The sequence below is a fragment of the Mandrillus leucophaeus genome, unplaced genomic scaffold (genome assembly GCF_000951045.1).
Source record: "Mandrillus leucophaeus isolate KB7577 unplaced genomic scaffold, Mleu.le_1.0 Scaffold588, whole genome shotgun sequence".
In the NCBI taxonomy this organism is placed as follows: domain Eukaryota; kingdom Metazoa; phylum Chordata; class Mammalia; order Primates; family Cercopithecidae; genus Mandrillus; species Mandrillus leucophaeus.
Genome location: NW_012106341.1, coordinates 2,251,988 through 2,274,047, shown reverse-complemented (window position 1 = coordinate 2,274,047; position 22,060 = coordinate 2,251,988). Strand labels below are relative to the sequence as shown.

Sequence of the window (22,060 nt, the reverse complement as noted above, 5' to 3'; positions counted from 1 at the left end):
AAATAAAAGAATCACAAAAATGGCCGCACACAGTGGCTCACACCTGTAATCCCAGCACTTTGGGAGGCCAAGGTAGGAGGATCATGAGGTCAAGAGATCGAGATCATCTGGCCAACATGGGGAAACTCCATCTCTACTAAAAGTACAAAAATAGCTGGGTGCAGTGGTGCATGCCTGTAGTCCCAGCTACTCGGGAGGCTGACGCAGGAGAATTTCTTGAACCCAGGAGGCAGAGGTTGCAGTGAGCCGAGATCGTGCCACTGCACTCCAGCCTGGAGACAGAACAAGACTCCATCTCAAAAAAAAAAAGATTCTGAGAAATGCAGACATGATGTACTTGCTAGAAGACATTCTGTAAGCAGAGAGAACTGGGGTCTCACAGAGGTTTCAAACTGATTTTTTGAATCTGCAAAGCTTGTATAAGATAAAAAAGAAATCCAACAAGTATAAAAGGATATAAAATACAAACTAAGTCTCTAAAAGTATTCTTTGAATGCCCAGTTTTTTTCTGAAAATTAAAAATCCTTGAACTTATTTTGGGCCTACTTCAAGATACATTAGGAGTAAATTTCTGCGTTTGTGCCAAGAAAAAAAATCTATTTGATCAATGTGTGCTGTTATTACAGTCACTTTCTATCTTAACTTTACTCTTCTTAAGTTACTTTTCCTCCCGTCAACATTTTGAGACATGACCATGGCAAAATCCTACCACCTAGTGGAAAAACTCTCCACTCTTTACTCTAAATCCGCTTTAGAATTTAGAATACATTAGCTATTAGCCATTAACTACATATGTAGATCACTTTTAAAACTTACTTTTAAGAGAATGAGCTGTTCAAACATCTTTAATCAATGAAAAAAAAATGTGTAAATTTCAGTACCAAAAACTTCAGCAATGTTACCATTTCCAGAAAGACAGTATACTTGAACTGCAGATCGTTATTAGGACTTTTTCCATTTTTATGTTCATTTAGTGCTGAGAACATTAAGATCTAGACACAAGTGGGTGACATCAGGCACAGTTTTAATTGTCCTGTTCATATTAAGCATGATAAATTCATATCCACACCTGTCTATGGCAGTCATTCAAACTGAGAAAATATGTCTTTTCCAACAGGTCTGTGAAGCAAGTCCCATTCTTTTAGTAGATTTTGAGGTTGCAATTTTTTTTTTTTTACAAGGAATAAACAACAATTCTGTTTCTTCATAGATACAGATTTTCCAATGCTTTGTTTAGTTTGATTACCCCATCCTAGGCAATAGTCTTGAAGGCACAAAACCTGCTTTAGAAATTATGGACTGAGGCAGTAGAGAAGAGAAAGAGAGGGAAGTCAGAAAGTCAAAAATTAAAATACATAAATAAACAGCTATGAGGAAGAATTTAATATTGTATGCTATAGATCCTTAATGTGTTTTTAATTTCTAATCACTCAGAGGAACTATGGAAAACCACCATATTCACCCATAAAATATCCTTGACTGCCAAAAGCAGAATCCTGGGTTAAATATCTGACCCAATATGGGTGGACTTTCCTTTCTTAGGTCGAAAATTAAGACCAAAGAATAAGTTGATATGGAGTCAAAGAAAATAAAGAAATAGTCAAAAATCAATCAAGATTCAACTAAAGGTGAGTGCTAAAATAATTGGAAGTAAAAACTACACCTAGGAAACTGATACAAAATGGATGTAGGAAAAGCTTGAAAAAGGAAATGCCAAGTATACTGGGTCAGAAGGCAACCATGAGAAAAGAGTAGGTCTAATTTAGAGCATAACAGTTGCTGGGGGGTTAGCGAACCATCCACTTATAAGCTGGGTCTCCTAAGATCAATGCAGCCTAAGCTCTGCCATCACATCCATGGCTCCTAGATCACCATACTCCATTTTAAACACTATTTGCTGAGGAAAAAATGAAAATTGGAAAGCATCCAAAGAAAACTAAAATGACCATAGAAGGACAGTTTTTTAACAAAGACAATTTAAATGAGTTAAAGATGGAAAATCTGGTTAAAGGACAACAAATGCAAAGAAGAAAGAATGTAGGAATGAAAGAATGTAGTGCACATTCAAATTTCTAACAGAAAGGATGAGAGCAGGCAGACAAAAGAACTAAACCCGGGGTGGTGGCACAGCCCAGTGGTGCAGTGGCTCACACCTGTAATCTCAGCACTTTAGGACGCTGAGGCAGGAGGATCACTTGGGCCCAGGAGTTCAAGACCAGCCTGGGCAACAAAAGCAAGACCCCATTCCTACAAAAAAATTTTTTAAAAAATTAGCCGGGCATGGTGTCACACACCTGTAGTCTCAGCTACTTGGGAGATTGAGGCAGAAGGATTACTTGAGCCCAGGTGGTCAAGGTTGCAGTGAGCTATGATAGCACCATTTTACTCCAGCCTGGGTGACAGGTCGAGACTCTGTTTCAAAAAAACAAACAACAAGAAAAGAATTAAACCTGGAGAAACCATAATGTGAAGACGTTCAGGGTCTTGGGCAAAACAAACCAAAAAGACCAAGACAGTGTAAATTACAGGGAACACAGCAGAGCTTTATGAAGAAGTAAGGACTTACTGGCTGGGTATTTCTTTTTCTAAACTTTGTAAGTCAGGAATTGAGCTGAACACTGCAGAAAATGTCAGGAACACACAGACTTTCTTGTCTGCCAGTATTGTTATAATCTGTAAACTAGAGCAGTTTCTTAGGTTGCCAACCTGTGCAGTTGCAGAGGACACTGTGCATGATTTAGTACTCTGCTACTGCCATCTTGAAATTATTAAGAATTTATAAACATGGGGCCTGCACTGCATTTTCAGTTTGCACTGGGCTTCACAAATCACATAGCTGATCCTGCACTAAATTCAGACTGTAAAGAATTCCACCACAGGCCAGGCGCGGTGGTTCATGCCTGTAATCCCAGCACTTTGGGAGGCCGAGACGGGCAGATCACTTGAGGTTAGGAGTTCAAGACCAGCCTGGCCAATGTGGTGAAACCCTGTCTCTACTAAAAATACAAAAAATTAGCCAGGCGTGGTGGCAGGTGCCTATAATCCCAGCTACTGGGGAGGCTGAAGCAGAAGAATAGCTTGAACCCAGTAGACAGAGGTTCCAGTGAGCCAAGATCGCATCACTGCACTCCAGCCTAGGCAAAAAGAAAAAAGAAAAAAGAAAAAAGAAGAAGAAGAAAAAAAGAATTGCACCACTACCAGCAAAATGTCTTTTCTCCTACGTCTGAAAACAAAACAAAACGCACAGACAAAAACCAGATTTGAGTGGAGAGTAAAGCAAGAAAAAGGACAATCTATTCACCCCCTTTTCCTGCAAGACCCCCTTTCTGTTTCACCTGCTGACTGAGCTCCCCCTCATCATCCTTCTCCAGGACAGCAGCTGCAAGGTCAAGGAGAGTGGACCTTGACTGGACGAGCTGCATCATCAGAGTTCACTAAGCAATGGATTCCTCCATAAAGGTCACTACAAGTTAAGAAAAGCTTTCCCTGGTCAACTTTCATCTCTAATCTTTCCAGGTTAAATCACTCTTCATGAAGAATCCACAATCCACCTTTGAGGAGTAAAGAGATGCATTTGCAAATAAGAGAAAGCCTAGGAAAATTAAAGGTTTCTTATCCCCAAGCAATTTTAATAAGGAGGAAACTGTAGGAAATACCTATGTATATAAATACATTCCTAAAAGCTACTGTTTCCTTATTCATTTATTCAAAAAGCCTTCTGTCTGCCAGACACTGCTAGGCACTAAGGTTTCAAGGATGAAAAAGGGAGACATGGTCTCTTCCCTCGTGGTGGTTACAGCCCAGTGGAAGGCTGTCTATAAACCAGGAGTATGCTAAGTGTTTCACAAACACGTGATCTCCTTTCAAACACTATAGAATCAATGTTATCACCCTCATTTTCAGACAGGAAGGAACTGAGAGGTTAAGTTTCCTTCCCAGGCCACACAGCTTTTAAGAATCAGAACTAAGATTCTAATCCAGTTCACCTGACTCCAAAGTCCATCTGGTGCCTGAAAATATTGGGTAGGACTCCTTGAGGAAGCAAAACCAAAAACATTTTAGAGGGTCTGTTTGAGAAGACTGGATACATACAGGAGGGATGTTGAAATGAAGGGATTAGAAAGAATATCCCAAACAGAAGGGACACTATGAACAAAGACATCGTAGAAATAGCATGCTGTAAAAAACCTACAAAGCAGGATTTGAGAACTATTAAAGATTTTTGACTAGGGAGGGTATAGATTTACATTTTTAAGAAGATTATTCTAATGGCCTTGTGGAATAGGACTTGAAAGAGACAATCCCAGAGTCTACGAGACCAGTGGGAAGGCTGTTGTGATCATTTGGACAAAACGCCATTATGGGCTTAAGTAGAGCACAGACGGTACGGATAGGGAGGAAGAGATGGATTTGAGAAATATTTTACAAGTTGGAAAGGGACAAATTGACTAGATAGAACATGGTCCCGGGTTAGGAATAGGAAATTGAACTAAGGACAGAGGTCAGTTCTTAAAACAAGCAGTTTACCTCGATCTGAGTCTTGAGGAAAAGCTAAAAGTTAGGGTGAAGTTGTGGGCGGTTCTGTAGAGACATCCAAAGAAACTCTCCGGATGGCTCTGTTATTCTCTCTAAAGGTAGGGTGACCAACTGTCCCGGTCTGCATGGGGCTGAGGGCTTTCCTGGGATAGCAGTTAGCTTATTGTCTGCTCAAGGAGATGTCTGGCCTCCCCTGAACCATTCCAGCTCTTATTTTCTGGGTCATACATTTGGGCGCTTAACCATGTCTTCTTTCTTATTTTGCCATTGTGTGGTAACCTTGCTTCCCCATTAGAGATAAGATCCATGAGGGATGCACGTCTACATGATGAAAGCATCAGGAGCTTAATAAATTCCTAGTGCTTCACGGGAAGATTCTTCCCAGAGGAGGCCTGAAGATAAGGTTACCTTGTGCAGATCTTCCTAAAAGTGGGATCAGAGAGCTCCCTTCTGAGAAAAATTCCTCAAATCCAAAAGAAACATCAGCCCCTTGCTAGAGCCAGCAGAAGGTCTTGTCTGGGCCTCAGACCCTGCTTTCCCCCTTCTTTCTGCAAATAAAAACATTAGCCCCTCTCATAAATCCAGTGCTTACCAAGTGCTAGATATCATTTTGTTCAATTGTCACAGCAAGTCTGTGAGATATTATTCCCATTTTATCGAGGAGCTGATCAAGGCCCAGGAAAGGTAAATAACTTAGCCAAAGTCACACAACTTGTGAGCAGCAGAGCCAGATTCAAAGGCAGGTCCTTCAATTCCAAAGTCCACAGTTTTCACCACTGTCTACGTGGCCGTCTTAGCCTGCTCATGACCATTTCCTCCAGTTGCAGCTCCCAGTTGTTCTAGGTCAGTTGCCACCATTTGCTCTCCTTCCAATATCCCACACATACTCTATCCTCTCACTTGCCTTCTTTCTTTCAAATGGACCTCCTTCGCTTCAAGTACCCAACTGCCACCAGGTGTCCCTCCTCTCCTATTAGTGAACACCACTTTGCTCTAATTGCAAATCAGAGGCAATGCAGGCAGCCTGGAAACTCCTCCTAGCTTAATTCATTTAAACAAATTCACGATAGTGAGCAATGTACTAACATGCTGGGGATGCCCAGACCAGAATCAAACAAAGGGTACAACACAAATACACAATTACAAGGCAAAATCTAAGAGGTGCGAATGAAGTTCTAGGCTCAAAAGAAGAGTGAATTGCATCAAGTTGGCGGGAAAACAATTCTAAAAGATTCCTTTGTGACTTCTATCAAGTAATATGGCAAGAACCTGGGTTTTCTAGCATCTCCACGGAAGGTTTTCTTTAAAAGGTCCCAGACTGAATGTCAAAGGCTGCCTCATGTCTTTCATTAGTGTTTTTCTGAGTCTATAAAAAAACTGTTTTTGAGCCTCTACTTAAGTTTACAGTAATTCAGAAGCTGACCCTGACTTATGAATATTAAAGAAATTTGCTAGGTTTGGGAAGGGGACACAGAGTAGAGTTCTAATTTTGTCTGATTCTGGCAATATTGAAATCATTTTAGGGAATGACAAATTAGACATTTTTAGCAGTGGAGAAGCCATAATTGAATTATTAACTGGTTTTCAATTGTTTGGTCTGCTCCATTTGTTCATTAAACAATAAATGCTCTGTGGCAGCAGCACTCCACATTCAGAAAGAATGTTCCTAATGAAACAAGCCTGTTACAACTCATTTCTTTAGGGATTCATGCATGAAAAATGAATCAAGTTTCAAAATTTAAAAGGGAACAGATGAGGCCAAGAAATGAAGAATTAGGATCATGACTCTCTACATTCAGGACTGCATTTTTCACAGATCATTCGTTCTTTATCCACTTGGGAAGACATGAAATCTCTCATGCCTGCCTCCATCTGAGAAGACTTCAAACACTGCCGCCTTGCAGGTGGGCTCTGTATTTCATGTATGGCTGCTTTCTCTCTTCTTATCCACCTTCACATCCTACTCCCCACATTGCTAGCCAAAAAGCAAATGTCTACAGAAGCATTCCCAGTTATGTTAATGTTAATACTAATCTTGAAGGGGAAAAAAAAAGGAGAAAACGAAGAAATGAAACAGAAGTAAATGCTTCCGTCAATTTCTTTCTGACCAATTATGTGACTTCTTTTGATTTCCCTGAAGTGGTGAGGGAAATTCAAGGGCAACACAAGTTTTGTCCAAATCGACTCTTTTGCAAAGACAGAAAACTCAGCTAAATTTAAGACAAATTTTATTCTTTGCCGTTTTAGGAGTTGCACTGTACTACATAACAGCCTATCACTGCTCACTTTAACATTTGGTTTTGCTCCTCAGCTCCTGAGGAATAAATCAATCACTTGTCTCAGTTCGCGGCACCTGACTGTCATTGGTTCCAACTGATTATTGAATATTTTAATATTGGTTGATTACATTTTTAATCCCACTAAATCTGAAGAGTAGAGTTGTTTCTAAGTCACTTATATGGCTAGATCAAATAAGGGACATCTGACCATCCCCAGAAGGGAATGTCAATCTTCTCCTATCACAGGGTCTAGAAAATGTCTTCTGAAGAAGACTCAAGACTGGAAGTTCCCACTCAAAATGATGGGACTTGGTGGATCCTGATGTAATTGATGTGGGTGGGATCAGGCGGGGGTGAGTCTAATGTGTAGCCACTCCCTTAGGCAGAGACCCGAGCAGCACTACTTAACCAGATCTTCCCAGGCTCTCTTGGGGCAGTATGTAGAGCAAGCCCCTTGCCTGGACTCTCCTCCGGTCCCTCACCCTTCAGGGTTCCCAGGGGCTTGCTCATACCTGCTATCAAAATAGCCCTCAACAGCCCCATAAACTGGAACCTAAGCTCTGTGCAGTTGAGGAGATCAAGACAAGTGGGACCGGAGGTACAGGAATGGGATGGAAATAAAGAGAAAATAAAAATGAGGGAGGGAGGAAGTGACACAGGCATGTTCTTCTGAACACATTTGGGGGTTCTTGGACAAGAGATTACTAGTATTGCCTAAACACTGAAAATAATATCTACAGAATGGACCCCCTCTTTAATATACAATTTAAGTTCACTTAATTTTTTAGTGACTTATAAACAACACAGAGACTGAAGGGCTTTGTGTCAACTCCCTTATTCTCACCAACAGCAACACCCTCCCATGATACAGAAGAAAATGCTGAAAGTCAGGGGAATTCAGGAACATGATCAAGGCCACACTGTTACTCGTGCATAGAACCAGAATCAGAACCCAAGCTTACTGTGAATCCATTATCAGTCCAGCCACCCAAACTGAGCACCAGAATCATCACAGCAGCATTTCATAACAGGAATTTCTAGTCCCACCCCATGCCTGCTAAGTCAGAATAGCCGAGATCACGGTCCAAGAATCAGGGTTTTTCCGGCCTCTTAAGTGATACTCGGATGGGCACACTGAGGAACTGCTATTTATGATTCATGATTACAGATCATTACTGGTTGCCTGTACATGGCTTATTTGCATGACCAGATCGGAAACCTCTTTGAAGGGACCATGCCTTCACCGCCTCTGAGACCCCTTGTAGTATCCAGCACAGGACAGCACAGCACAGCCCCACTGCTGGGCACAGTGTACATGCCTAGTACCCATTTATTAAATGGATTTTTGTTCTGTGTTGTTTTTTCATTGCTTTTTAAAAAATCATTTTCATCCTCATAAAAAGTAGAATTACATTTCAGTAATGTTTTCCCTATGTGAAAAAAAAAATTACTGAGAAATCTTCATCTTCACCAAATAAGTGGCTGCATGAATTCCAATAAGAACATTTTTATTTTTCCTTAAAAGAAAATACACTGCCTGACCACAGTTCTAAGGCTCTCTCTTCTTTTCATAGCTTCCTGGGGGCAAACTCATTCACAGAGGGGATAGATTACCAGTCTTTTCTGATGATTGATCTCTTTTGCTTATCCTTCTCTCCTGAATATAAATAGGGTCATTATGTTAAGCTGGAATAAAATTATTTTTATGCCCTGACTCAAGGAGAACTTGTTTCCATTAATTTTTTTTCTAAGCAATAAAAATTTGTTATAAGATGATGGTTTGCACAATATATTCCAAGATACCTCAGTTAGTCCAAATGACGTGCACACCAAGATTCTTCCCTTTTCCCCAGGCTATTTTTACCAAGAACAAAACAGTTGTTTTGTGTTATTTTCATATCTCCTTGTTGCTTTGTTCTTGCTTTGGGATTGGTGCTCATTGACAGAGTCCTGGCCAGATGACCCTGGTCTATTCCTGTATCCCTTAGGTTGCAGCTCAGTGGCCTTACTAGAAGCCAGGGCCTCTTAGTTCCGGGTAGCTCCAAGACCCAACAGCCTCCATGTGTCACAGCAGTGTGTGGTATGCAGAGTTGGGCCAGCACCTATAGGTGGTTACCAAGACAGAACAATTTGTGGGGCTATAAGAAGATTCTTCCAGGGTCCTCATGGCAGAATACAAAGTACACAGCATTGGACCTAGAGTCAAAAGATATATGTGATCCTCCCATAATGGCTAGCAACATCAGGAAGGGCGTGCAGATAAAATCTGTTAGTAAAACAATCATCTCTCTCTCAGCCTTTTGTGAACACAGCCAAAGTCCAAAGAATAGTGCAAAACTCTGTTATCTTTTCCTATAAGGACATGTCTTGGTTCAGCTGTCCCTCCTATTCCTTTTGCTTCTCCTGGGCCTTACCTTTAGTGTCCCACTCCCTCCTCCCAGTGCACCCTGTGGGTCAAGCCCTTAGCCCAGGGCAGACAGACAGGTTCCTGGCTCCAGCGCAGGTAGGTGAATGTGGATCCTTATGTTCTTCAGACTAGGTCATTTGGAAAACAACAAACCCTCCTGCTTATACTCATCACCTGTTATACCGTAACTTAACAAGTGATTTTGCTAAAAGACTCTCACACCATCATCCGTGGTCAGAAGAGATCAGGGTGGCTATCATCTTAAACCATGCCACAAAAACAATTTTTGGTCCTTAGTCTCACCAATAGAGGTTTAAATGTAGCTGGTTATTTCCACTATGCCACACCTACTACTTTTAACAATATCATTATAATAACAACTAACATTTATTTAGTCCTTTATATTTTTAAGTCCTTTATATGTATAACCTTTTTAAAGCCTCATAATACTATGAAATCGATTATCTAATTATTCTATTTTACTGAAAACAAAAAATTAAGTTAATTTCGCCAAAGTCACAATAAGTGGTGGCACCAGGATTCAAACCAGGATGTTGGATCCCCAAACCCATGTTCTTAACTGCTGTATTTAACTACCATAAGATTATCTGTAGCCAGCCAATACTTTTTAAACACGTTCAGTGGACACTGTTAATTTGTGAATTCAATACCCAGTACCGGGAGTTGTGGTGACTGACATCTTCCAGACTGTGAGGGTCGGAGGCGTCACCACACCTCTGTCTGTGCAATACAGGCAGGACAGTACAGATCAAAAAACATTGGCTCCAAAAAGAGGAATAAAATGACTTATCTGACACTATTTTATGTTGTAAAAACTATAAATTTCTCGGACTAAAGGTTATTACTGAGGATGAAATATATCCACTGTTTAGACAGAAAAGGGAGAAAAGTATAATAAAAGCATACAGAAAGGAAAGAAATAAGTGATTTTCTCAAAGAATTGTTGCATCAGATCATCAGTTTCTGAAACAACTTTACAACAAATCGTGATAACAATGATTTTTGCCATACTCTATCAATAGGTCAAAAAAGATTTTCCAGTAATTGCAAATTTCTCATTTTAACAATGTTCTGCGTGATAGCTACCAATTTTAAGAAAAAGAGTATCAATACAAATGGTTTTTGAGTGCAAAACTGGATAAGCAAAATGTGTTTATTTCATTAACTATTTAGTGTTATAAAGTGAATGTTTAATGTCCTAGTAAACCCAAATGTTTTTGATCAACCCAAAATGATAAAATCATAATACATTCTTCATGACTGGTAGAATATTTTTATATTAAATAAAAGATTTTCTAAGACTCGTATGCTTTTTAAACTCATTTATTTCACGCTGTATCTTATGTTATATGCTGTGTGTCTTACTTTCGTTGCTGGAACTAATGCAGGTTCCAAATATTCTAACTACATAATTTCCTAGCGTAATTTAGCAAAGGCCACAAACCTACCAGATTTCTTCCAAATCAATCAGCAGGGTACCAAAGGGGTTTTTTCATGAGAAACAAAGTAAACGAAGCTTATATAATTACATATAACTGTCCATCTCCTTTCTTTATCCTGCACTCTTATGGAAGCTCCTCTAGAGTAGAGTGATTTGCACAGAGTAGGAGCTTAATAAACATTAGTTGAATTAATTAGGCTTTCCCTTTCAACCTCCAACCCTACATAACCAGATCCAATGCCATAACTACTGCTCATGTTTTCACCAGCAAACACTAGACAGCAACTAGCTCTGGGGCCCACCCATTGCTGTCCCTGGGGAAATAGAGTTAAATTCTAATCACCTGAGCAGAATCCATCTTATTGAAAAGAGTAATCACCTGGTTCCCTTCAACACATAAAACTCAATGAATTTCTCAGGCTTTCCCAGGCATCTGTAAAGGTGCATGAGATGTCATGAACTTCACTGACACAGTGAATTTGTTCTGGTAGCAAAGCTCCTTCGGTAAGAACCTGTATGTCCGTAGTCAAGTTCTCTTGCCTTCTGTTGATTCTCCTCCCTGCTAGCCGCCCACCCTTAACCCCATTAAAGATGAAGTGTCCTACCATAAAAGGGGGCTGAGACAAGTTCACCCCTTTTTAGTTGCTATTCCCATACCCACTTGCCTTGGGGTTGATTCCATCTTGCTGCAGAAAGTGGGCCCCAGCGGTGGGTTCCCTGACCAGATCATCTGTTGCCTGAAGAAGTGCAGTTTCTCAGTTCCTAACCCTGTACACTCCCAGGAAAGTAAGAAGCTCAAGGTGTTAGCAGTTGCTCTCAGAAAATAATTTCTTTAGTTTTGTTCAGAGTCCAATTGGTTGAGTCGCTTTACAATCATATTGTTTATTCTCTTAAGATCATCTATGTCTTTTCCTTCAGCTGTTAGTCTTCTTGACACATCATCCATCTTGTTTCCAGTTTGAACTTCAAAACAGAAAACAGACTGTGTTACATTGGTTTCCACTGTGTTCCACTGAAATTCATCAGAGCCCCGCGCTGGTGCTCAGCTGATGCTGAAAGACACTCTTGGCAAATCCCCTGTTCCCATTTCCATGCATGCCAGAAGCCCAGGAGAGAAACTGGTGAAGACTGAAGTTTCCTAGCCAGTGAATTGTTTTTACAACCTCTTGGTGCCAGCCTAGGCTACCTTTGGCAACTTCACACCAATTATGGCTAAAAAAGACCTTGCTGTGAGCAACCAGAGGAAACTGTCGGCATGTTTGATTGTCCTCCCAGACGAGATTGCTATGCTGCTTCATTTTGAGACCCATTCTCAGAAAAAGGTTTTCACTCCTTATTTGAGAAATTACATTCTTTGGGTTCCAGCCTATTTTGACCTAAGTCTGCTTGTTCTGAATTACCGGCCCAAAATGATTGTGTAATCATTCCCCCTCAGACCACCCATTAGAATGGAAAAACAATATTTTCCAAATACACAAGACCTTTGGCAATAAGATACAGAATGGAACACTTTGAGGTTGCTTATCAGAGTTAAATTTTCTAAGATGGCTAGAGGAAAGATTTAAGATAATAAACTTAATGTATCTAATACAGAGCAATTGTGCAATAAAAAGATACTCTTCTTTATTCACCTGATCTTTCTGTTTCTCACTTAATATGACTTTGTCTTCAATAAAAAAACACTCAAGGCAAATATAAAATATGCTATTCATACAAGTGGAACATGTTGATAAAGTATATAGTCTTTGATGTCAAGTGGAGTGTCCTTGAGCCCCAATTTGCCACTTATTAGCAACATGACCTTGGGCACATTAATAGATCTCTCTAAACCTCAGTTTCAGCATTCATAAAACCAAAATAATAATGGAATTGGCCAGGTGCGGTGGCTCACACCTGTAATCCCAGCACTTTGAGAGGCCAAGGCGGGAGGATCACCTGAAGTCAGGAGTTCGAGACCAGCCTGGCCAACATGGTGGAACCCCATCTCTACTAAAAATACAAAAATTAGCTGGGCATGGTGGCTCACACCTGTAGTCCCAGCTACTTGGGAGGACGAGGCAGGAGAATCACTTGAACCTGGGAGGTGGCATTGCAGTGAGCTGAGATGACACCACTGCACTCCAGCCTGGGCAACAGAGTAAGATTTCATCTTAAAATAATAATAATAATAATAATGGATTCTACACTACAGAGTTGTTACGAGGTTGTGAACAAAGAGGTATCAAGGGCTTAGCACAGTGTCTGGGACAGAGTAATGACTCAATATACAGCATTTAGTATTATTTCCCTCAATCTTGCTACTTATCTCACAGAAAAAAAGAATTTGGCGGGGTGGGGAGGTGTTTACATGTCTGTAGACATACCTAAAATTTCCTAACAGTTTAACTTGGTTATTACCCCCAGGCGGGTGTGGTAGAATGACATGGCCAGCATTAATTTATGTTGGAGTAACGGTTCAGAATACTAGCCCATGTGCTCTTTCTGGCATTGCTGGTTCAGTAGCCAAGCCTCCCCTAACTGATCATCAGATGCAAGTTTGCAACTATTGTAAAAATAGTTCTCATGTTAGCTTCTAAATGCAAAAGGGCATCAGCCAGGTGCAAGAGAAGCAATTAAACATGACCCCTCCCTCCCAGTCCCTTTTTCTCCAGAGGCTAAAGACGTTCAAGCTGCAAGGAGGGAGGAGTCTTCAGGGGAGGAAATGGGATTGGAAGTGGTGAAAGGGTCATCATGAACTCTGCCCACCTGTCTCCTCTCATCGTCATCACCATCTCTGCCTCCTCTAATCCTGAATGAGATTAAATTAGAGCCCTTCCAAAAGCTATAAAGCACTCAGGGGTGGAAGAAATGATGGTGCAGTACACCCAGGCAAAAAGGTATCAAAGATGACACCTTCCCTTAGGCTCCATCTACTCTTAAGTCATCTGGAAGAGAATTAAAATAATTCCAGATGAGAGGGGAAACTTGTGGGCTCCGTGGGAAGAGGCAATGCTCAGAACGGGGCGACAGCACCACAGGTGGACAGCACCCCTCCCACATCCAAAGCAGAGAGGGTGGCAGTGCTGGAGGCTTGAAGGATCCTTGACTGAGAAGCTGAGGTGGGGAAGTCTGAGTCACCACTCAAGGTCACAACATGCATGGCCCAGGCCAGGAGCAGACAAAGCAGGTTATATTAGGAGCAGGTTGCCTGAACACGATCAAATTGGAAAGAAGCCACATTTATACATCTCCAACACTGTCTCTGGGGCCTCGTACAAGCCCTCAAGTGCTTCTCATTGATGTCTAGGATGATATGCAAGTGAGAAAACCTGGGAGCGAGTTCAGTTCAAAGCCTCAATGTGACTATGAGTTATAGATCTGAATTTAGTGGAGAAATCTGGGCATTGGATAAAGTAAAGCTAGAATCAACCAGAATAAGTTGCCTTCCATTGGGCAGCTAGAGTCTCCAAGTGAGAAATTAAAGTGCTATAGAATTATTCAACATACACATTCATGGACTTCTGGCACTGTGGGCTTCTACAGTGGGTTTGTGCCCAAGGGACCCTGTCCTCAGCCAGCAGGGTTCACTCGAGGCGTTCCTTCTTCTTTCAATGTAAGCATTGACCACCGGGAAGCATTGACTGGAGGGTGCAAACTCTGCAGGAGCAAAGTCAGCCAGCTATGAATAAATGCATACAAGCAATAAAAAAGAAATCTGTGGTGGTACTTACCTATTAGAAATATCACGAAAAAAACCAGTGCCAGGCTGACAATCAGCACAATTAGCAGCCCCACAAAAAACAGACTCCGGCTTCCATTTCCTGAGTTTGTGCCAAGGACTGGGATTTTGTCCTCTAGAGCTAATACGAAACAAACAAAAAACAAGGACAAAAACTGCTCAGCATACAACTTGTCAGCAGAACTGAACAGTACCCCACTGTTAGACCATGAGTAATGGATACACCCAGTTTCTCTCTGACAAGCCTAGAAAGTGACTTCTGTTTTAGGAATGTCTTTGGGCAGAGAGAAATCTGTGAATTATTTACCTTCTTCTCTATTGGTATTCAAGGAATAAGCAGGGTTAAGCTATCTCCTTAGACCTGTTTGGAAAGTTCTTTGAAGGCTGTCTTAACACTGAAATAGCAGAACATGAATTTTTGTGTGTTGGGGGAGGGAATATAGAAGTTAAAGGCTAAGAGTGATAGAAATTCTATTACTACCCTTTCCCAAAGTAACCCAGGAGTAAAACAGAACTGGGTGTGGGACACCTATGCCGGGTGGAAGACTCAATTGAATGCTCTGGGATATCTCCCTGGAAACTTCTTTTATTATAGGAATAATCAGTTAAGCCTACATCCATTTAAACAAAAACGGCCCTGACCTATTTTGGTTTCTTTTTTTTTTTTTTTAATTTTATTTATTTATTTATTTATTTTTATTATACTTTAAGTTCTAGGGTACATGTGCACAACGTGCAGGTTTGTTACATATGTATACATGTGCCATGTTGGTGTGCTGCCCCCATTAACTCATGATTTACATTAGGTATATCTCCTAATCCTATCCCCCCACCCCCCCGCCCACAACAGGACCCGGTGTGTGATATTCCCCTTCCTGTGTCCAAGTGATCTTATTGTTCTCTTAAAGCTGTCTTCTGGATGGATATGCCCTGGAAGCAAGGTTCTTTTAAATGCTTTGCAGTTGAACTGAGAATGCAGTTACATTTTATCAACAGCTGGTTCACTCAAACCAAGAATTGTCTGCATTTTATCACCGTTTTTGCAGGGTCTGCTTGCCTAATAACACCCAGATTAAACTGAATAAGCAACACAGAAACCTGGGGCAGTGGAGATCATCGGATTACTTTTTGCATACTCTCCTACGTTGAATTGGTCCCACTCACTGTGCCACGTGATTATGGACAGATGGGTGGCTTATGTCCCATGCCTTGTAAGTACATCCTATGCCATACCCTTCAGTTACTTTTGCTTCCTAATCAAAGCAACAGTGTAGGCTGATGCCCAAACTTCTACTTCTATTGAGACTGACTGCAATAAACAGTTGAAAATTTGAACTTATTAAAATGAAGAAAAAAGGAGGAATTTAGAAAGGATTTAGACAGGAAATGATAGATATAACATTGGGACAACAAGTTTAGAGTGTATATGAAACAAATGGCAAGTGAGCAATTAACACTGGTGTTTGAATGTCAGCATTTAAGCTAGAAAAGATGGCGCTCAGAGTGATCTGACAGAGCTCATTTATAATATTTAGGAGGCAAGATACACATTTAATATTTAGCAGATGTTATTTTGCTTCCCCCACCCCCTTTTTCCAACCCTTAATTGCGCAAGTTGTAATTTGTAAGTAGAAAATGCTCTGGATTGCGCATTCTCTTGGCAAATCTGCTATAAAACAACACTCTTGTGGGAAGCGGTCCCCATCGGTAACCGAGCCATGGTCACTGGGAGAGGGATGAGCGAGCCTCCAGGAGTCCAGCTTTGCAGGCTCCACCCCTTTCCAGAGATCTGAGGCCCCAGGATCTCAGAATATTTGAAGTCAAGAGTTCAAATCTTGTGTTGGAGCCAAGAAAGCCCATAATCCTGTCAAGTGTTCAGAAAACAGAGGCAAAACTTCCCTAACAGCAAATAACATTTCCAGTGCCAACCTCTTCCTAATGCCCACTCCACCCCCACCACATCCACACATCCAGTCAGCAGTGGCTATTTTTAGGTAGCCTAGAAGCTAGGAAGGGCCGCTCTGCCTTCCCCAGCACACATACGGAACAGATGCTGCGATCCGGCTGGACAGAGGTTTAATTTGTTTAAGTCATTTATGGAATCCACCACATAAAGCTTTCCATCTTCCTGTATGTCACAAGAACCAGTGTCCTGGGAAGAATGAGTCATTGTCCCTGGAAGAAAACACTGATGTTAAAAACAAGAGGTTAGGCTTGTGAACTCAACTTCACAAGAAGCACAGCCATCAGGAAGCCATACGGGCCTATGAAGAACTACCCACAAATACTATTTTCAGCTAAGGGTCTAGAGAACTTGGCTTATCCGGAAAAAAAAATATTTCCTTCTGTGGACCACTTTGTAATCGTTCTTTTTGCTTTGCTTCCCAGGAAGCTCACAGTCAAACGTGTGGCCCAATTTTAAGAATTTTACATCTGTGTACACCCTGCTTCTCTGCAAACTCTCTTTTCTCCTCCTCAGATTTCTCAGTTCTGCCTATACTTTCCCTGGATCTGTTTTTTGTTTTGTAACTGATTTTTAAATTTTTCTCTTTTATTACATTGTTCATATTCTGGTGAGATGCCTCAAATCCCCTTTGTGCAAGAAGACTAGGTACACAAAATTAAGCTAGTCAGCAGTGGCCATAAAACATTCTGAAAGAAGAGAATATTACCATGAACCATTCTAATTGCAGGAGGCTTCAACAGAAAGTTGCAATTCTTATAGTCTTCCTCCATATGGCATATAAGTCCTTCCCTTCACACATTTCCTTTAGCCATAAGATGCTGACTGTGAGTCCCCAGGACAACAATCTTAGCAAACTTAGATGCTATAGAGAGAAATCCTGCTAGACTTCAGGACCTCCAAGATCTCTTCCACCTGGGTTTCCCTTAGACTGAGGTCACTTATGTAATAAATAGCTTGAGGTTTATTAAATATTAAAAGTAATATTCTCTAATGACAGCACAACTGCAAGCAACACTGAAAAAAGCCTGGTGAGTTTAAAAGGTTTACGTGGAGATGTATCTCTAGCACAACAGAGAACTTGTGGCCATTTAATTATGTGAAAAGAAGGCTCTAGGAAGACAAACTTCAATTACTATAAAAGCTTTTCCTTTCATGGTTATCGAGTCTAATCATGACAGAGGACTTTTCAATCTAGAAATGGTGTTAGATGTGCTTTAGCCCCCATCCTTTCCGCAAATGAGGAAATGGAAGCTCGGCGAGGTGAACGCCCAGGATCACACATTTGCCTGGTAGCAGAGCTGGAATCAGGCCTTCTGTTCAGCGTTCACTAAGTCTTGCTTTGTGCTACTTTTCTTTTCTATATCCCTTCCTAATCCTGCCTCAAGACTCAGCTCAAACATCACTTCCCCTAAGAAGACAGAACAAACCTGTCTTTCCTTTTGCCTTTGTTGGATTCTTTACATTCTTCTATCAGAACATCTATAGTATTTTATTGCACTTATTTGCTTACATCTTTGATTTCCCCAGATAGACTGAAAACTCCTTAGAGTAGGGACCAATCCTATTCTTCAAATTCCCAGTGCCAGGTTTAGAAGTTGGTGACTTACGTTAAGATGGAACACCTGAAATGTTTATTTAGGATTTAAATCTCACCATTTTCAAAAGAATTGGAGGCAGTTAATAATAAGTACATGAACAGAAATAAGATTGAGGATAAAAATCCTCATGTAATGTCTATCTGGACTCTATAAAGTCAATGCGATAAATATGGTGCCTGTGCATATTTGACAACACACTGTGTACTTCCTGTTATTGCAAAAATTTCCTTTAAAACTCAACTACAGAATGAAGAGAAATATAGAGTTGGGAGAAACCAAATTCAGAAAAAAATTTAAAAAGTATACACCTAAAGAAGATATGGGGGAAAAAGTATCAGACATTTACTGAGCAACTTAAACTATAGTCTAAAATATTTAAAAAACAAACAAACAAACAAAAAACCCCAGCAGTTTCCCAGTAATACCTAAAACTACTGGTACTTGTGAAAAATATGCTACCAGAACCTTAGCTAAGAAAGTGAGCTCAAAAAGTCGTGGACTAAAATATTTTTTAGAGTTAAAGCTAAAAAAGTATGTTTCACTTATCCTGAAATTTTAATTAATCAGAACGAACAATTCCCTGAGTTGTTTTCAGATAAGATACTACCGTAGCACTTTACTGATATTACTGAATTCCAAATATACTTCATAGAGCATTCCTATGACTTGATATGACAATTTTAAAAAATTAAAAAGCAGCAGCAAATAGAGTAAAAAGGCCTTAGAATCTTATCCTTTTGCAGATAAATCCAAGGCCCCAAAATATTCACTCACGCATAGTCACAGATTTTAAAACAATTCTTTTAGACGTGTATTATATTTTATCATTTATTTATACTAATATTTGACGAAACAGTAATATTTGACCAGGAAAAAACTTTTATGTGCCACATCACAGGACCATTGTTCCACACACAGCTTCTATTTTAGGTGTGGTAACTGAAGCATGGTTCATTTTTGGATCTCTGACTTAATAGCCTTGAGCCTTAGCTTCCCCTTCAGGAATGTATCTGCTGTTGCTTAAGTTTCATACTGAGGCTTAATTAATGTTTACAAAATAGAGACCTAGCTAAAAAATCACAGCCACAAAAACTGACTTTAAGAGTACAGCTAATAAAATCTCCAAATTACTGGTCTTGCTATCTACTCAAAAGGTGACTCCAAAAAAACTAAGACAGCAACCTAGTGAGCCATGATGTGCTCTGAAAGAAAATGTCTTCTTTAGAGTGAAGTCACAATGTAAATATATGCTATTCCAATATTTTTTTTAAATGAACTGCAACATGCAAGTGGAAAAATGAAGAACTAGCACAGAAAACTGAGCTGGGTGCTGTTCCAGGGCTCCAAGCGCCTGCAGATGACTTGCAAATGACTCATGAGTCTGCTAGTAAATGGATACAAGGTCACATGGCCCTAAAACCAGGCCCCACAGCTGTTTGACACCCAGTAGTTGCTATCTTTGGCATCTCCAAATGAGGGCATCTAGGAACAACCAGCAAGCCTGGAGAAGCCAGTGTTACTAGCTATTCTTCATCACACTAACTTGACCCTCCTTTTCAACTCCAGTGTGCAAATTTCTTATTCACCAAGATTGGCTAAAGCAGAATCCCTTTAACAGAACCCTTTCTTATACCTTGACTGGAAACATGTAAGTAATTTCATTTTCCTCTGGTTTAGATCACTGCTAACAGTTGATTTTTTTGTCATTTAAGAATTATTTTGCTATTTACAAATAAATATTCCGACAAATAAAGATAATTGTCTATGAAAAATTGCCTTGTGCTTTATTTTTTTAACCACAGGTGCTTGGTATCAAACCATAGAAATAACTCACAACAGTATTGCTTGACACAAAATCAGAATAGTTATAATAGGGCATAATTCAAAGCTAATAAGCAGTTTTATTGAATAAGTCATGGTAATTTGTTCTTTAATTTCATTTCCGAGTCAATGCCTCTTCATGTTCAGGAAGTAATTTTTAAAATCAAGTCTAAATCATTTCTATCAAAATTGAAAAACACAGCACATGCAACAAAAACTTCCCAGACTCAATAATACTAATTCAGTCTCAGTAGAGTAATAGCATGCAAGTTACTTACAAAAATGTGAGCTTTGACTGCTAGGTTACCAGAAAAACAAAACAAACAAACAAAAACTAATTGTTCAGAAGCAACTACAACAAAACGTTTCTACAAATTCTGTAGTTCTCTCTTTGCCTTTCTTCAGCATACAGGTGCTCCTATGAGGCCCATAAGCCCCAGTATGAAACTGTTGGTTTATATTTAGTCTTAATTTAGCCAAGCAGTGTAAGATTCCAAATCCTGACTTTTTTCATAATGTCTAAGGTTTTTAGTAAACATATTACTAAAACTATGCTTTAAAAAGAAAACAACAAAAAACACCATGTCCTGATTTAGTTGGTAACTGATGAGGTTTTTATTGGATTGAAGTTACCGTCCTTATTTGACTGAAGCAACTGTGTAAGCTGACACCACCTTTCCAGCACTCCTGCCATGGTATGTTTCCATATATAAATATCCTGTAGCAGGCAGAAGCTGCCACTATGATGACTGACTTGCAAACACTCCAGACAAACCAGAGAACTGCAATAAACAGGGACAGAATATGATTATGACATCATAACAAGGATGATGGCAGGTCAGAGGCCTAGTGCTTCCAGTAGCTACAAAAAACGATTGTGAGTGGGAGATTTCATGGCTACAGACCCACCGCAGGTGAAGGAAGCACTCCATCTCATCAGCCGCCTTTCCTTTACAAAGGCTTTATTCTGTGAGTGTTTGCACATCCTCCCTTCTCAGGAATATCAGCCTTCCATTTATGCGGTTCCCTCACATACATGCCAAGGAGCTTCTGCCCTCTGCTGTACATAAAAGATGCTACAGTGATGAGGAGACCAACTATCCCAGCAGGATACTAACAGTGAGGTTGTACACACCTGTGCAATCCTTTATCATCCTCACTTCCATTGCCATGGCTTGATGGACATTATTCATCTTTGAAACATTTTTCATGTCAGTGAGAAAATGTGTTCCACAAAATTTTCTTTGAGTTGGAGTCTTGCTCTGTCACCCAGGCCAGAGTGCAGGGGCATGATCCCAGCTTACTGCAACCTCTGCCTCTGGATGCTCCTGCCTCAGCCTCCTGAGTAGCTGGGATTACAGGCATGTGCCACCATGCCCGGCTAATTTTTTTTATTTTTAGTAGAGATGGGGTTTCACCGTGTTGGTCAGGCTAGTCTTGAACTCCTGACTTCAAGTGATCCACCCACTTCAGCCTCCCAAATTGCTGGGATTACAAGCATGAGCCACCACGCCCAGTCCAAAATTTTCTTTACACCCATATCCCATACGGACTTCACTCTGCTTTGGGGGAAGAGGAATGTCATTTTTTTTTCCCCCTTCACACTACCTAGTCTAAGAGGGAATGTCATTTTCTCAAGCCTCATCTGTACCCAAAGACCAATTCTTGGACGAAGACAATATAACTAGTAACTTTTCTCAGAAACATATTATACGTTAAAAAGCTATGTCATATTTCTCTGAATAATGAAAATGTTCATGTTAGCTCTTACCATGCTGATTTTAAGAAATCTCCCAACTACCTGATCTGCCTTAAGCCATCTATCCTTCGAAGATACAATAGAAGTAACCACCTCATTTTGGGGCATTTACTACTTTCCCTCTCTCCTGTAATCTTCTAACTTTGTGGAATATTAACCTCCCCTGAAGGGGGAAGAACATGGAGACTAAGGAATTTAACTGTTGAGGGATACACTGATTGTAAGTGGCAGAGATGAGATGTAAACCCAAACCTCGCATTCAAGTTTGAATTCAACTATACACCAGTGAGGGGGATAAGACTGCCTCTAGACCAGTTAGACTTCTGGAGAGCCACTTAAGAACAAAGCAAGACAACCTACTTCATTTTAACTATAATGTACCTGCAAGGCCACCTTTAAGAAGAGTTTTGGGGCCAAGCGCGGTGACTCACACCTGTAATCCCAGAACTTCGGGAGGCTGAGACAGGCAGATTACCTGAGGTCGGGAGTTAGAGACCAGCCTGACCAACATGGA

At 40.4% G+C, this 22,060-nt stretch overlaps 1 protein-coding gene across 2 annotated transcripts; it reads right to left on the bottom strand.

The window, feature by feature from the left end:
• Window positions 1-10,378: 10,378 nt before the first annotated feature.
• Window positions 10,379-20,546, bottom strand: LSMEM1 (leucine-rich single-pass membrane protein 1). Of its 2 annotated transcripts, none has more exons than XM_011999207.1 (4): window positions 20,421-20,546; window positions 16,446-16,577; window positions 14,395-14,523; window positions 10,379-11,647 (listed from the first exon to the last, which is right to left on the bottom strand). In XM_011999207.1, the coding sequence occupies exons 1-4, from the start codon at window positions 20,479-20,481 to the stop codon at window positions 11,517-11,519; spliced, it is 453 nt and encodes a 150-aa protein (XP_011854597.1). In that variant the 5' UTR covers window positions 20,482-20,546; the 3' UTR covers window positions 10,379-11,516. The 2 variants fall into 2 exon arrangements, with proteins under 2 accessions (XP_011854597.1, XP_011854598.1); XM_011999208.1 differs by lacking the exon at window positions 20,421-20,546 and adding an exon at window positions 20,066-20,410.
• Between the last annotated feature and the right edge of the window lie 1,514 nt (window positions 20,547-22,060).

Excerpts from the sequence above, each read along its gene's own strand:
- LSMEM1 (XM_011999207.1), bottom strand. The coding sequence starts at position 20,481 with ATGGCAGGAGTGCTGGAAAGGTGGTGTCAGCTTACACAGTTGCTTCAG. Across the intron at positions 16,578-20,420 it reads GCTTCAGTCAAATAAGGACG|GGACAATGACTCATTCTTCC; the intron begins GTAACTTCAATC and ends GTTTTCTTCCAG. Across the intron at positions 14,524-16,445 it reads CGGATCGCAGCATCTGTTCC|CTCTAGAGGACAAAATCCCA; the intron begins GTATGTGTGCTG and ends GTTTCGTATTAG.